Raw genomic sequence first — 16,539 nt, 5'->3', positions numbered from 1 at the left:
GATCTCAGTGACTTAAACCAGTATTTCAAAAGCTTCAAGTTCTGAATCAGTCTATTCTACTGTTATTGCACAAGGACGATTGGATGCGCTCGATATATCTCCAGGATGCGTACTATCACGTCAAAATAGACAAGCGATTCAGGGAGTCATTGCAAAGCCAAAGCCCTGCCCTTTAGCCTCACCACAGCCCCCAGGGTGTTCACCAAATGCATGGCAGTGGTCGCAACTCATCTGAGACTGCTCAGATTCCGGGTGTTTCCATATATTGATGGCTGGTTCTTCTCTGATCCCACCAACCTGCTCCAACTATGTTTTCATCGGGGCACTGCAGTGAAATATGCCAAGTCTCAGCTCTTCCCCAGTCAATTGTGGAGTTTACTGGAGCTCATCTGGACATGGTGACACAAATCACAAGCTTAGCACACACAAGAATAAACATTTTACAAAGTCAAGCATCCCACATCCTCTCTGTTCCATACCTACCAGTGAGACTGGTGTTGCAATTCCTTGTGTCTATGGCAGATTCCATAATTCTAGTACCCCTAGCAAAGTACTATATGAAGGTACTGCAATGGACACTTCAGTGCAATGGTCAATAAGACGACAGCCCCTGTCCACCACACCAATATGGATTATAAACATTTTGCAGGAAAACACATAGTATGGTGGATTACTGCAGAAGTAGTTTCTCAGGGCTGTCCTTTTATTTGTCCTCTACCCATAGCCACAATGATTACAGATGCCTCCCATTTGGGATGAGGAGGGGCATTACTTGGGAAAGATGGTTCAAGGCACTTGGTCCCACTTAGAGGTCAGTCTTCATATCAATCTCCTGGAAATTAAAGCAATCCTATTAGTATTGCAAGTGTTTCAAGATGCTCTCCCTCCAGGGTCAATTGCCATCCAGACAGACAATATGTCAGTAGTCTACATGAAATGGGGGGGGGGGGAACGATCCTATCCCTTGTGTTGAGAAGCTCCGAGAGTTTGGCAGTGGGCGATCTCTTCCAGCCACTTTCTTTTAGCAATGCATATCCTGGGGAAGTCCAACAAGCTAGCAGATAAACTGAGCAGGTCCATCTCGCACTCATGAGTGGTCTTTCAATCCTGTGGTGTCAGAAACAATTTTCCATCAATGGTGCCAGCCAGGCTGCAATCTCTGTAATTCCCTTCTCAATTCCAAGTGCAACTTGTACTTTGCTCTGAACCCTCCGGAGTAGGAGTCACCGAGAGAGAGAGAGACTGATTCATGATTGACCCCTTGGGCTCCTATACGCATTTCCTCCTACCCTTCTAATTCCCAAATATCTGTAGAAAGCATCTCACTGGAGGTGCAAAGTAATCCTCAGTGCTCCTTTCTGGCCTCAACAAGTATGGTTTCCCTTCCTGTAGTCTCATTTGGAACACCTTTCCTTAGGTGTTGGATCTAAACTGGGATCTCCTCTCTCTTCCATCAGGGATGACTCAGATGAACATATGGACCCTCAAATTGACCACGTGGTTTCTCCACTTCCAATGATGGCTAGACAGTCCAGCTTTTCTTCCCCAGTTAAAACATATCCTTGTATCATCTCAGAAGGATTCTGCTAGAAAAGTGTATAAGGGTGAGGTCCCCAGGCTAGGGCAGTAATCAAAGACCTTGAATCCTCACCACTGACACTGGGGATGAACATTCACTTGGAATACAAATGGATACACACAGTATTTCCAGATGCAGACCTCATTGCATCAAGCACAATTTCCTTTAAGAGCGTTCCGAGAGCACATTCAGTCCAGGGGGCTGGTTCCTCTCAATCTCTGTCTTGACGCACAATAATACTCTCCACTGGCACAGCTCAGAGTTGAGTCCTTAGCTGGGGTTCCAAGCTAAGTCCTCCCATACCCTCTCTGTGAAACCAGTGCTTTGTGTCCCTGCTCCAAGCAGCTGACAACACAGTCACACACGCCCACACACTCAAGGGTTAAGGGTAAGATAAAAACAGCAGTGAAAAGAATCACGTTGGAATGTCCATCTTTGAATTTTATTCTTGGGATGATAATTTGTCATTCGTCATAAGTTAGTTGCAATGTGGTATGCCACTGTTTCATAGTCACTGCAATGTAATTGATCAGTGTAAGGTGTATCTTGTACGTTTGTAAGCATTCCATGATTTACGAATGGAGAATGTTTGTATGCTTTTTTTGTTGCCTATCCATGCCGTACTTGGATTCTTCTTCTTTTTACAATTCCCTTTTATGTCTTTATATAACAGTAGATGATCTTTTGTTCCATATAACTTTCTGTTATACCTGTTTGTTCGTTTGCTTTGCTATGACTGATTTTTTCTAGATTGCTATAATGTCTGTCTGCATCACTTCTGGTGTATAATTTATATATTGTTGGAAAGCAAAGTATTGGTCAATAGTTCTTACGATGTCTACCAAGTTTACTGTTGAGTACCATTTTTCGTGTTAACCAAGGTGATATCTGTCTGGGATGTGCATATAAGTAATTTTTCACTCAAGGCTAAATCTTTATGAAAGGATGTTAATACCTTTGGCCAGAAGTTAGGTACTGCATCTGGGCCCGAGAGTTTCCATTTAGATTTTCTTAATTTTGTCCGTTTCCCTGGCTGTTACTTTACCTTATTTCATATTCTCTATATTGAGCTTCTTACCAATGTCTTTCAATTCTTCTGTCAGTTAGGCATCTTTGTTCAACAGGGTCTTCGTAAATGCTTCTCCAAAATGTACATATTTCTTTTTTTTTTAAGGTATTTCTATTACTTTTTCTTTGTTTACCAGTTCTGTGTAAAACCATTTTGGTTCATCAACAAATTGCTTATTTTGTGGTTTTCCTTTATTTTTATCTGCATACCTTCTGAGTTTTTCTGCTTGTTTTGATATTTTTGTTTATTATGATAAATTCTGGTCTGTTTTAATACTGTGTGTTTCTTTTAAGAAATCGTTCTAAGAATTGTTGATGATTTTCTTTCCCATACCCATATTTCTTTTAGCAGTGATACTGCTTGTGTTAGTTTTATAGTTCTCTCTATTTGATGCTTCCATGGGGACATTTTACTTTGTCCCTTCCTTTCCTTTGTTGCTGTATGTTTTTGCGGTTACCCTTTATCTGTTATTTGTTAAGCTACACAGTAATATATTTATTTTTCTTAAAGTTCATGAATTTCTCTTAATGGTCCCAGTTATTGTGTTAATCTGTTTTAACAGCCTTCAAATGTTTTGGGTCTTATTTTTTCTGCAATCTATTTTATTTGAATCTTTCTTAATATGTCTGTCAAAGTGTCTTATTAAATCAAACAGATCTTCCCTTATATCATTTTCTTCTGAATGGAGACCATCCATCATCTTTGTTATTTCTTGCTGTTTACCAGGAGCCAGTCAATCAATCAAATGCAGCTACAAGGAAATTCACTTCTGATAAAAAGACAATTATAAGGCAAGTCAGTGGAGGTTTTGTCTTCTGCAAAGTTGTGTGATATTTGGCATAGATGTATTTAAGTTGTGGGGTCCCCCACATGGGGGCTGCAGGAAACTTGCCCCCTTAAAAAAATTATCTCCAAGGCTAGGCAAAAATTGTTTTGGAATAATTTTTTCAACAAACTGACTTACATTCTAATTGCAGTTGATAATCAGCATCAGTCCCTCTTTCCTTTGCTATAATATTTTCAACTAGACTTTAATGGATGTCTTCTACAGAAAATTTCAGAACATCACTTTGTCTGTGGCCTCATTGGCCCATCATGTTGTAATATTACATGTCAGAATTTCCACCGTTTCCTGCTCTTCCCATTAATAGCCAGCTCTAAATGGACTTTTGTACAGAAGGCTCCACATATTGTCCTGTGGTGTGTCATCTTCAAATGCTCACCACTGTGTCTGCTGCTTCTCCATCTGGGAACTTATTGCCCCTTCCTGTTGCAATTTTGCCTGTTTCTGAGTTTCAGTGCTAAAGCCTTCACTTCACAGATAGTCCATCATTTCACTTTATATTTGTCTAATTTCTACCTCAATGAAGTTTTTTTTTTTTTACTTTCCACTTTTTTTATCTTATTTTTATGTAATGTGAAATTTATCATATCTGGGTATGCTTGCTTGTATTTCTCCTAAAAGTATCTTTGGAGGTGCAGTCCTTGTATTGATTAGCTTGGCTTTCTTTTCTGTGTAAATATTGTACTTTATCAGATCCCACTTTCTTTCCCATGCACATGTTTCTTTTTTATACCTTTAAAAACATATATATTTTTGTTCTTGATCTTTTCTCACTTCCTCTGTCACTTCCTTTTCCTGGTAGCCCAATGTATCTTCATCTAGATAATGTCTTTCCCTGATCTGTTGCATTAAGGATCTTAAATTATCTGTTGATTTTAACAGTTTTTTGTGTAAGCATTTTTCTTTCCTATAATTCTTTCTTTCTTTGCTACATATCCTATATCTGAAAATTCGGGTTTCTTATGTAATAGTTAACGGTACATAGTCTCTTCCTTATCCTCACTTTATTATCTCTATAGTTCTTTCTTGGACTGTTAGTTTTTGTGGACTACAACTATTATCTTCCTCCATGGGAGGGCACCCTCCTCCTGAGCCTGGCTTAGCCCTGTATTGGGAATGTTTCCATGTTCTGTGAGTTCTACAATGCCCCATCCCCCCCCCCCAGTTCTGACACCAGGCCATACACCTGGAGTGGGCATTTTTTTTATCCTGGGACCAGTGCACTCAGTTGTCACCTTTATTTTTTGACCTACCTTTCTCCATGATATGTACAATAGACTCTCCCTCTCCTAGATATATATATATATATATATATATATATACACACACACACACACACACACACACACACACACACACACATACATACATGTTGTTGCCTTGGTTACATTTTGTAAAACAGGCTCCCATGATGCAAAGGTACTCACCAGGACTTGAGGATTGATAGTTTTCCCGTAGTACTACTCTCATTTTCTTTCTCACTGTATCTCTCCATTCAGATCCCTATTTATCCTCATATTTTTGGTGCATGAATTATTATTGTAGTGTTGTGGCTAATCCACTCTGAAATATTCAACTGTTGCTGTCTACAAGTGATAATCACTTTGCTTGTCTTCTACCCTCCAGGTACAGTACACAGCAAGTGGATTCTTGGAAAAAAACAGGGATACAATCCCAGCTAATATCCGGACCCTCTTCATTAACAGTATAACCCCATTGCTCAGTGTTCTTTTTGCTGGTGAGTAATCATTCTTGGTTGTTCTGATTAGTGCCAGAGACTGAAAAAGAAATGATACCATCTGGTACAGAGTGCACTGATGAAATTGATCACCTTCTGTAACTTTGTTGTGCTGACTTGCATGATTTAGAAAGTATGCAACAGAAGTACTAAAAACTGTATGCTTGAAAAGGAAATGGGAATTTTCAATATTGCTGACTGAAAGTATACGTTACAACATCCTGACGATTCACTGATGTGAGTTTAATTAAACTTGGTTTGTATAGTTTCTTTTTCTGATTTTCCTTTGCCTAAGCAACAAAACTAATATCAAGTCATAGCAACTCTGACTAAACTGTTTAATGAGTTATCCGAGATGAAAACTGTAAAATCCATTTTTTGCAGTATTGGAGAAATGTGAAAAAGAACGTAATTGAGTACTTGAAATCAGATTTAAGTAAATCTGACAAATTTTCCAAACTAATTTCTCTATCATATAAGAGAAAAATAATTGGAGACAAGAGACATTATCAGGACAACGGAATTAGCATCATTAATTAGTTGAACATGTTGTTATTTGTAACTATGACTTGTTTGGTCCATCTGAAATGCACTTTTAACTTTGCAAATGAAATAGCTCATTACACCTTACAGTACACATATCCAGACAGGGGGTAACAAATGCAATTTTTTTAAAATAGGTTAGAAAATAAATTAATTCTAAAATTAAATATGTTTTCCCTGATGGTTTGGATACTGAAGTTAATTGGAGTTGTTTATTCTGAATGTTAATTTTGTAATTCATTAAAAAAAAGTAGTTCATTAAAAAAAAGTCAGCCCATTATTAATGAGTAAATTGGTTGTGTATAAAATAGGTGGTATATTTATTAAATTAAAGACAAGTATGTTATGTGTCAAAAGTTTTGTCAACCAGTGAACACATGCCAAGATTCACGGAGCTGAGATTGTAGTAAATATTGTGTTACTTCATGATATTTGTCATGTGTTTTCTAGTGACTTGATATATAGGTTCATAGGTTAGTACTAGGCTAACTGCCCTTGCAAGCCATTTTCCCTTGTGAGACTCAAACTCTGCACCTTGTATTTTTAAGACAAACAGCTTAACCATTAGGCCACTCTCCCAGCATCAGTTTAACAATTTAGTTGGCATGTTTTAAAAAATGTAGGGCATGTGTTTACCTCTAAGGTTAAGTTTCAGATTAGATGCTCTCCCACCTTCCAGTAAAATATGTATATTTCTTCTGCAGAGCAAACAGAGCACGCAGAACATTCATTTAAAATGTATTGGTTGTTAACCTGGATTAAATTCTGTATAAGGGATTTGACAACCTGTATCTTGCTGTTTTTAGCATAATCGACATGTACATCAGTATTTTCTTGTACTACAGCCAGTTATACAATTGTACCTGAAAGCTGACTAAATTTGAGACATCAGTACAAAATCATTTTAAGTGCTTAATTCATTTATTCATTTTCCAATTACTGTACCTGCATAATCCAGTTTAAGGTTGTGAGGAAGATGGAGCATAACATGGCATTCAGTAGGCTCAAAGCAGAGGAAAGTATGCTGGATTACATGGTGCCCCATTACAGGATACAGACACACGCTCATATACACCTGTGAGCAGTTTATTGGAATGCTATTTCACCCATGGCACAACTTTGAGTTGTGAGAAGAAGTTGGAGTCCCTTGCAGAAAACCTGTGTGACCTCAAAGAAGGCATGTAGATTCTGCACATAAGAACACCAACTCCAGGGATAGAACTAGTTGCTGATGTGTGTTGTGTCTTTCGGTTTTTCCAGGTTAGGAGTCGCCACAGCAGAACTCCGGTCCGCTAATGATTGGCAGTAGATGTTGACGAATGCCGAGGTGCCAGCTCGACATTCAACCTTCAGCGAAGGCACACCCATTTATGCATGTCTTTCGAACACCCACCCAACCGCGGGGAGGACATGCAGACTCCACACAGAAGGCACTCCCCGCACTCCAGCCGAGAATCAAACGGGAGAACCTCTTGCTGTGAGGCAACAATGCTACCGCTGCACCACCGCGGATGTAACTGGATGTTGTTGTGTAATATTCTTAATTATTTGTATTGTGATTTGTGCCCATCAGAGATCATGCTCTTCCACATAAAAATATGTAGACTTGATAGGTTTAAACAATGTGTATCTAACACTGTTAGGATTACTTGTTAAAAGCTGTTCTTTGTGTGGTATATTGACATAGTGCTCTAGGTAAAAATGGCTCATTAGGTTTCCATGCCTGCTTATCACTATCTGCCTGATGACTAGAGGTGAATGTTTTGTTTATATAATCAAGCCTATTTTTAGGTTTAATAATTTGTGACCTATTGCATTTTGTATTTGGAAGGAGGATTGCTATTTTTTTATATACTCAAAATGTTTTTTTTTTTTACAAAATAAATCTCTCAATAAAAAATGTGAAACATTAATTGGATGTTCCATATGTCCAGTTACAACCATGTTTGATAATGCTATTACTGTTGGTTGTGTTATGAAGACCTGCCTGATTTAAGCTTGGAAGAATAGGTTTTAGCTGGCACTACTGAACTGTGATCTGTAATTTCAGATTACTTAAATGGAGTTTGTCTTATAAAACTATCAGAAAGCACACCTGTTTTTGTTTCAGATTGCCATTCTGTACCTTTCAGTTGCTTGTGTGTGTGTGTGTGTGTGTGTGTGTGTGTGTGTGTGTGTGTGTGTGTGTCTGGCTCTTCTTCTACCATGTAATGTATTTATTACTGAAGAAGTACTATTTTTTTTAAACATATTTGAAGCACCCTGATTTACATTTGTGAGTGGCCATATATTTTGAATGGGTAGTCATATATTTTGAATAGCTTGAAGTTTTCTTACTGTTGGAAGTGTATCTGTAGATTGTCATGTACTTTGTGGTGTTGTGGTGGATGTCCTTCAAGGATGCATCTGCAGTCCTTACATATGGGTTGTCCTGCCTCAGGCAGCCCTTCGGTCGGCCGGATTCCAAAGTCTGGGTCCGGCGTCGGCTAATGTCGCCCTTTCCCCGACGTCAGAGTGCCTGGGGTATAAAAGCGTCAGCTGACGCCATCTTCCTCAGTCTTTCTTGCCGCGTGGTGCCCGAAGCAGAAGCAGTTCGCAAGTGCCGGTTGGCCAGCTCCTGTAACTTCAGCTACCGAAGACTTCAAAAGCTAAGTACCCCATTGGGGACTCTTTCTTGCCTCAGCCGATGTCAGATCAAACGCTTAAAGTTAATAATTGCTTAACTTGTGGGAAACAAATACCTCATAAGGATTTCCATTCTTACTGCCTCTCCTGCCTAGGCCCAGACCACGACGTCTCGGCCTGTTCAGCCTGTGCCTCCTTCAACCGACGCACTCTTAGGCATCGGGCAGAGTTTGCAGAGGAATTTTTTGGGGCTAGTTACTGTTACATTATGTCGTCGGAGACTCCGACTTCTCATTTAACCAAAAAACGGAAGGACAAGGACCGACACACGCGGACCGTGGTTTCGGCTGAAACCACGCCTAGGCCTACCGCGAGTGTCTCGGTCTCGGCTGAAACAGAGTCCTTGGTACTTCCGACCGTCGAGACCGCACAACCGACAACCTCGGCCCCAGAGGCCTCTTCTGAGTCGGTTATAGAATTTCCCTCAGAAACCGGTGTTCAGGAAACATCCGACACCATTTTCCTAGACAAAACTATGCCAGCACGTGGAGCAGCCAGGCCTCCTGCATCCATGTCCATAAAGGCATTCACAAGGGCTAAAGCTGCTAAACAGCCAAAATCTCTGCCTCCCAAGGCTATTCCTCAGGGATCCACTACAGGTTCACAGATTTTAAGTTTAGCTGAGGACCTTATTTCCTTAATTAGGGGCTCTCAGCCACATCCGGACAGGGGCTCTCAACCTCCTCTAGACAAAAGGCCCAGGGTTGAGCCCACTGATCCCCAGTCCTCTGATGAGGCCTCAGATGGCTCTGCTCTTTCAGACTACCAGGAGGAGGCCTTTACGGCCTCTGAGGATTCTGATGCAGAGGAATCTATTCCTCTGCCTCCCTCCTGAAGAGCTGTCCTTTGGGGAGACCCTTCACTCCATGAGAGAGCATTTCAAATGGCAGGGCCAGGAATTCTCTGATTCCAGGAAGAGATTAAGGACTTTTTTGCATTTACCTCAGCATAGACCTTTGGCTATTCCTCCTGTTTTGAATGTCATTGATGATGTGTACTCTGAGTCTAGCATTACCCCTGACTCCCTTCCTCCGGCTCCTGTCAAACCCGATAGGTACTACAGGGTCCCGGACTCGCATCATTTCCTTTACAAGGCCCACTCTGCTGACCCAGAAACTATTTCCCAGGGCCCTAAAGGGGTTGCATCTGCCACTACTAAAAATCCACTCCCCTCTGAAAGGGAGTCCAGGGCTTTAGAGAGATGGGGTAAAAAGTGTATACTTCTTCCACTCTTTCTATGAGGGCATTAAATTGTCAATTCCATATGATACAGTACCAAGAGTATTTGTTAGATGAATTGCATAAAAACTGTCTTCACCTGAACCCCTAGATCGCAAGTCACTTCAGGATCTGGTACATAACTCCCAACAGGTTAGCAACCATTTCTTGCAGTGTGGTTATGATGCATTGGAAGCTTCATGTAGGTCAGCAATGACAGGTGCAGTCATACGTAGGCATGCTTGGCTGAAGGAACAAACTCTGCCAGATCATGTTAAAGCAAAGCTTCTGGATGCGCCACTGGAAAAGCAAAAGTTATTTGGCTCCACTGCTCAGGAGGTCTTAAAGAAATTTGAGGAAAAGGCTAAATCCATACAAACAGTCAAAGATTTTCTCCAGGTCCAACCACCAAGATTCAGCAGAAATTGGCCGTCTAAGAATTGGTCCTTTCCAGACACAGAGAGATTTCAAAGGGGCAAGAACAGGCGTGCCAGAGGTAGAGGGCAAACTAGAGGCTCCTACAGAGGACATCAATGGCAGCCTCCTAACCAGAGAGGTAGTGCAGGACCTACAACTGCTGCACAAGGACAGACTCAATGACTTTACCTTGACCCCGCCAACCAGGGCTCAATTGGAAGCACCTTTGGGTGGAAAGCTATCTTTATTCTCAAAAAAATTGGCACAGTATTACAAGGGACAAATGGACACTGCAAATAATAGACAAAGGATACAAGTTCCATTTTCATACATTACCAGAAAGAAAAGGCATGCCAAACCTGCCACCGAATCAAAGGGCAGAGGCTTTAAAACAAATTTCCAACCTATTGCAAATGAAAGCTATAGAAAAGATCCCTCTCACAGAACAAGGCCAAGGATTTTATTCCAGACTATTCCTTGTCCCAAGAAAAGAAAAACAATGGAGGCCTATTCTCGACTTGTCCGCACTGAATACTTATCTCATTGTGCCAAAATTCAAAATGCTGACCCTACAGCAACTCCTTCCCATGCTGGGCAAGGGGTCTTGGCTGGTAACTCTAGACCTCAAGGAGGCATACCTGCATGTCCCTATCAGACAAAGTTGCAGAAGATACCTCAGATTTCTTGCAGGTTCAGAGCATTATCAATTCTCAGCATTGCCCTTTGGCTTATCTACTGCACCCAGAGTATTCACGAAATGCCTGGCATCAGTAATTGCACACTGCAGACTTCAGGGGATTCAAATATACCCATATCTGGACGACTGCCTTATACAAGCGGACAGCCAACAAACTTTGGTAAAACACTTGAATTATGCCATCCGCCTACTTCAGGCTTTGGGATATACAGTCAACATTCACAAATCAAGACTTGTTCCATCCCAAAGGATAATTTTTCTGGGTGCGAAACTAGATACAACCACCCAAATGGCTTTTCTCACAGAAGAAAAACAAAGACAACTACTGGATTATTTCAAAAATCTGACAAAACAAACTCAGCTGACTGCAAGGAAAATCCTGCAGGCCCTGGGTTACATGGCATCTTGCATTCTTCTGATTTCACAAGCAAGGCTGCATATGAGGAAACTACAATGGTACCTAAGGAGTTTATGGTCTCAGCACAGTCACAGTCTAGAAGCTTTGATACCACTCATTCCATGCCTTCAAAAGGAATTTCTGTGGTGGGCTCAAGCAAGCCAGTCAAACAGGAGTCTGCCCTTCAGCAAACCAATAATCAGCCAAACCATTACAACGGACGCTTCAGACCATGGATGGGGAGCACACATGGAGGGCAAATGCATTCAAGGACTATGGTCACAAAAAGAATTGTGCATGCACATAAACCAAAAGGAAATGCTGGCGGCGATACATGCAATCGAGGCCTTCAAACACTTTCTGCATCAAGATCACCTGCTAATAAGGACAGACAATACCACAGTTATGTGGTACATAAACAAGCAAGGAGGTACCCATTCCTACCCTCTTTGCAGGCTGGCAATGAATCTTTGGGAACTTTCCCTAAAAATCAATATAGAGCTGCAATCCCAGTTTGTGCCAGAAAAAGACAATATACTGGCGGACAGCCTAAGCAGAAATATCATGGATCCACACGAATGGATGCTGCACCCAGACATCTTCCTTCAGATAACACAATCATGGGGGAGGCCGGACATAGATCTTTTTGCCTCTCACCACAATCATCAGCTGAAGAAATTCTGCTCAAGGACATACCACCCACAAGCATGGAAAGTGGACGCCCTCTCTTTCAGCTGGAATACTCTAACAGTGTATGCATTCCCACCTCTTCCATTAATGACCAAGGTCTTACTGAAGATCAGGACAGAGCAGCCAAAAGTGATTCTGATAGCTCCGGACTGGCCAAGACAGCACTGGTACCCACTGTTAAGGAGCATGTCACGCACAAAACCGTGGCCTCTACCACAATGGCCACTTCTTCTGACACAGCACAATTACAAAACTCTGCACTCCAGCCTGAGAACCTTGCAGCTGACAGCCTGGAGAATACCTTGACTCCTCATCAGGATAAGCTATCCAAGACAGTGAAGGATATCATCATGGAAGCTCGCCGGCTTTCCACAAGAAAGGCATATTGAGCAAAATGGAAAAGATTTCGCACTTGGAGCACCACAAAGGGCCTAGATGCGACAGTGATGAACATGGCACATATCCTGGAATACTTGGCAGAAATGCTCCACAATGGCCTTTCTTACTCTTCCATAAAAATTCATGCTTCAGCAATTTCTGCAGAATACAATACTGATCCACCTGTCTTCTCTCATCCTCTCCTAAGGCAGTTTCTAAGGGGAATTAAAAACATCAATCCTCCAAAGAAACCACCAGTGCCTACATGGGACCTTAACTTCATGTTGGAAAAATTAACTCTACCTCCCTTTGAACCAGCAGCATCTTCAGAACTACAGTTCCTGTCTTGGAAGACTGCCTTCCTTCTGGCCATAACCTCAGCAAGAAGAGTATCTGAGTTGCAGGCCCTCATGGCAGTACAACCATTTCTTATTTTTCATCAGGACAGAGTCTCATTGAGAACCAATCCTTCATTCATGCCAAAGGTGGTATCCAGGGTCTCACTGAACCAAGCTATTCACCTGCCTACCTTCTTTCCAAATCCACAAAACAAAGGGAGAAACTTCTGCATACCCTGGACATTCACAGACAGTTGCGCTACTACTTGGACAGAACTAAGACTTACAGAAAAACTGACCAGCTGTTTGTAGCATATGCTGCTGGTGTACAAGGAAAAGCAATTTCCAAACAGACAATTTCAAAATGGATAGGGAATTGCATTCGATTCTGTTACTCTTTTCATGGCAAAACTGTGCCAGCTAACATTAGACCTCATTCCACCAGAGCCACAGCCACCTCCACAGCCTTCTTAAGAGGGGTGGCTACCAAGGACATTTTAGAAGCTGCTACATGGAGCTCCGTGCATACATTTTCCAAGCATTACAACTTACTCTTATATTCCAGATCCAGAGCAGGCTTTGCTACGGCAGTCCTGCAGGGCATTTTAGCTACACCATCCTTTTCTTAGAGCCTACCACCCCCAGCTTGGCTATGGTATTCTACCCATATGTAAGGACTGCAGATGCATCCTTGAAGGACATAGTACAGTTTTGTACCTACCATAAATGTAGATGTCCGATAGGTATGCATCTGCAATCAGGTTTACCCTCCCTCCTTCCCCTCTGTGGTATTTCCTGGGTACTTATCCCTCTTATAGCTAGCTGGGGTTATCTATTATGGTGTATTTGTTATATATTACTGTGCATGTTTGGAATTTTTTGCATTTCTCCAAATTTAGCCTTCCTTAGAGGTCACCTGGCATCTGGGGCAAGAAAAACTGAGGAAGATGGCGTCGGCTGACGCTTTTATACCCCAGGCACTCTGACGTCGGGGAAAGGGCGACATCAGCCGACGCCGGACCCAGACTTTGGAATCCGGCCGACCGAAGGGCTGCCTGAGGCAGGACAACCCATATGTAAGGACTGCAGATGCATACCTATCGGACATCTACATTTATGGTAGGTACAAAACTGTACTTTCTGACAGCTGTGGGTATGAAGGAGCACAAGTTTATAACATTTTGGAAGTTAAAGACATGAGATAAAGTACAATTTGGAAACTTCAGAACTTCATTTCTTGAATGTATTATTTACGTCTAGGAACCACATATTCTGGATGACATTACAGTTTACTGCAAACTCATTTGTTGTTAGGAGCCCTAAGGGGTGTGAACTTTTGATGAGCTGACCACTTATTTAGCTTTTAATATGACAGCTTCAAGAGGCTGAACAGTTTGTTGCTGGAACAGAACTACTGTAATGTATTTTAGCAATGTATTTTAGCTGTAGCTAATTTAAGATTTTAACTCACTCAAGCCTAAAACACCTGTTTTGTGTATACTTCCATTTCACACCCATGCCTCCTTATGGCATCCAAAATTTTTTTTTTAGTCTAGCTCCTGTAACTAAGTGACTTACCAGCTAATAATAGGCAGTATTAGAAAGGGCAAAGAAATATTAACAAAATGACACTAGGATTGCTAGTTTAGGATGTCCTGATGTGAGAAATTAATCTTTGCAGCTTACTAATCATATTTTCATATTTATGTTCATATTTTCATAACTGAGACACCTACATGTTATTGAAGTCTATGGTGTGAAACACCAGTATGGGACACAAGATAATTCATTGTCAGTGCTAGTTTATATTACAGTGTAATGGAAATAGTGCTAGTTGTTTGCTAGTAATTATGAAAATAAGCAATATTTCCATATGTACTTAACACTTCACAAAATGAGTAACTTACGAACTGTTGCATGACATTAAGTGAAACATTAGATGCTGTCGAAAACTGTCTTTGATATTTGCACTATAAGTTGCACATCTTGAGAGATATCCAGTATTTGTTTTGCAAAATTTACAATTAAACATATGTTTCCATGTTTCTATAAATATCTCAAACATGCATTTACAGATGAATTTCTTGTCATGTGAAAGCTTATGTCTGGTTAACAAAAAATGTTCTAGCAATGTATGTCTAGGTTGTATAGTTATCAAGATATGCAAATGTGTTTGTGAAAGTCTACAAAAATATAATTTCGGGTTTATGTATGTTACAACATATTACAGTATTTATGGAAATTTACTATCACTGTAAAAAAAATACTTCTTACTGATAACATTGCTGTTTGCACCATTTTAGTAGCCTTTTATTGTTTTATTGCTCACAAAATATGTACATTTGTTTATCTTATGCTTTTTAAGTTTATTTTTTCAAAAAATGCTCTGAAATGCAAGATGTTAGTAGGCTGTTAGAGGTGTGACATTCCATACCACATAGCTGTTAATGAGTTAAAGCATTGCTGTCACAAGCTGTCTGTCATTTCCTTTGTGATCTGCCTTGTGAAGTTGTTTCCAGTAATGAGAGACTAGTCAGGTTTTGAGTCTCTTACAAATTCTTATTTGGTGCATGGTTAGACAGGCTATGTCAGATCCCCATGCTTTAATTTGGATTGACACTTCATAGGCATTATTTGGTGTATTTATGTATGTAGCTCTTAAGTTCTTTGCTGAAGAATCAGGACAAAGTAAAAAAATAATGAGGGACAAAGGCTGGAAATCGGGGGTACTTTTTAAGTATTACAGCAATTCACTTAAAAGTTAGTAAAACAACAAGTTTTGTATTAACATGCATTTTCTGAATAACAAGAAGTATGAAATTGTAATGTCTGGCATAACTGACTGACTTAATCCTCAGTGATTTGACAGAAAATGACAATTTTTTTTTACAAGCGACATGGCAAAAATATGAGGCAAAATCAGAGACAGTTGAAAGCCAGGGTCCATCAGCTTTTATCCATTGGACTGCTGTTAGACTTTGAAATACTGTTCATATTCCTAAAATCATTATGGATTCTAGTCAGGATCCATATTAAGATTTTTTTTTGTATTTCTTCTTACACAGCATTTGTCTGTGACTTTGGTATGTTATAACATTATAAGTTAAATGTTTTTCCCAGTCACAGACTCCGCATGGTGTTGATTCAGGTCTCCCTGCAGTATAGTTCTTGAAACGTGTTTCTTAAGAGAAATTCTTTTATTCCTTGTTTCTGGTTACATAGTTTGTCATCCACCTAAACTACATTCTTTTTTTCACTAGCTTCATTACGTTCTGCTGCTAAAGTAACTACAGATGTTTCTTCCCATGGTTTCAAGAAATAATGTGGTATATTTGTTCTGTTCTTTTCTTATCAGTATGTTCAATCATGTAGTTTACATCACTTATTTTTTATACTATTTCAAATAGACCCTACCGTTTAGCCAAAAAATTGTTGTCAGTGGAAGGGACCAAAGTTAATACCTGGTCTCCTGCTGTTTATTGCATGGTCTTTGCTTTCCTGTTATGTACTGATTGCATGTATTCTTGCATGATGGGTGTCACTCCTTGCAGCTTATCTTGAAATTGATATAGTGTTCTGCGACATGTTTAAATGTAGTTTTCTCTTCTCCCAGTCTTTTGTGACACCCTCTCTCTCCACAAAAGTAGCTGCAGTACAACTGAAAATGACTGAACCATTTTGAAGTTTGTGGTACTTCTGTAATGGCAAACATAAGTTATGGTATTTAACTGGTCCCTGTTTTTGCCATCTCCCTCCGTAGCTTCTCTCAGCATTTTCTTTAATATTTTGTTAAACTGTTCTAGTAAACCACCTGTTTAGAGTTGGTAATTATAGTTTTTAATGGCATGAGCTTAAAGTATTGACCCTATTTATGCATTATTTTGGACATAAATGGAGTCTCCTGGTCACTGAGTATATTTGTAGGTAGCCATAGTTGGGAAAGTAA

The 16,539-nt window shown here is 40.3% G+C and overlaps 1 protein-coding gene across 2 annotated transcripts in view; it reads left to right on the top strand.

The window, feature by feature from the left end:
* The window catches only part of LOC122807596 (myosin-IIIb-like), a 2,420,886-nt gene that overhangs the window by 1,662,564 nt on the left and 741,783 nt on the right, over nucleotides 1-16,539 (top strand). For both annotated transcript variants that reach the window (XM_044078517.1, XM_044078510.1), the window contains exon 15: nucleotides 5,119-5,230. In XM_044078517.1, coding sequence (XP_043934452.1) covers nucleotides 5,119-5,230 — 112 coding nt within the window. The remainder of the gene's footprint in view (nucleotides 1-5,118; nucleotides 5,231-16,539) is intronic.

Source organism: Protopterus annectens, chromosome 1.part1 (assembly GCF_019279795.1).
Source record: "Protopterus annectens isolate FY-2018-M chromosome 1.part1, PAN1.0, whole genome shotgun sequence".
Classification (NCBI taxonomy): Eukaryota; Metazoa; Chordata; order Ceratodontiformes; family Protopteridae; genus Protopterus; species Protopterus annectens.
The sequence above is the reverse complement of the archived record's forward strand: the minus strand, read 5'-3'. Positions and strand labels throughout refer to the sequence as shown.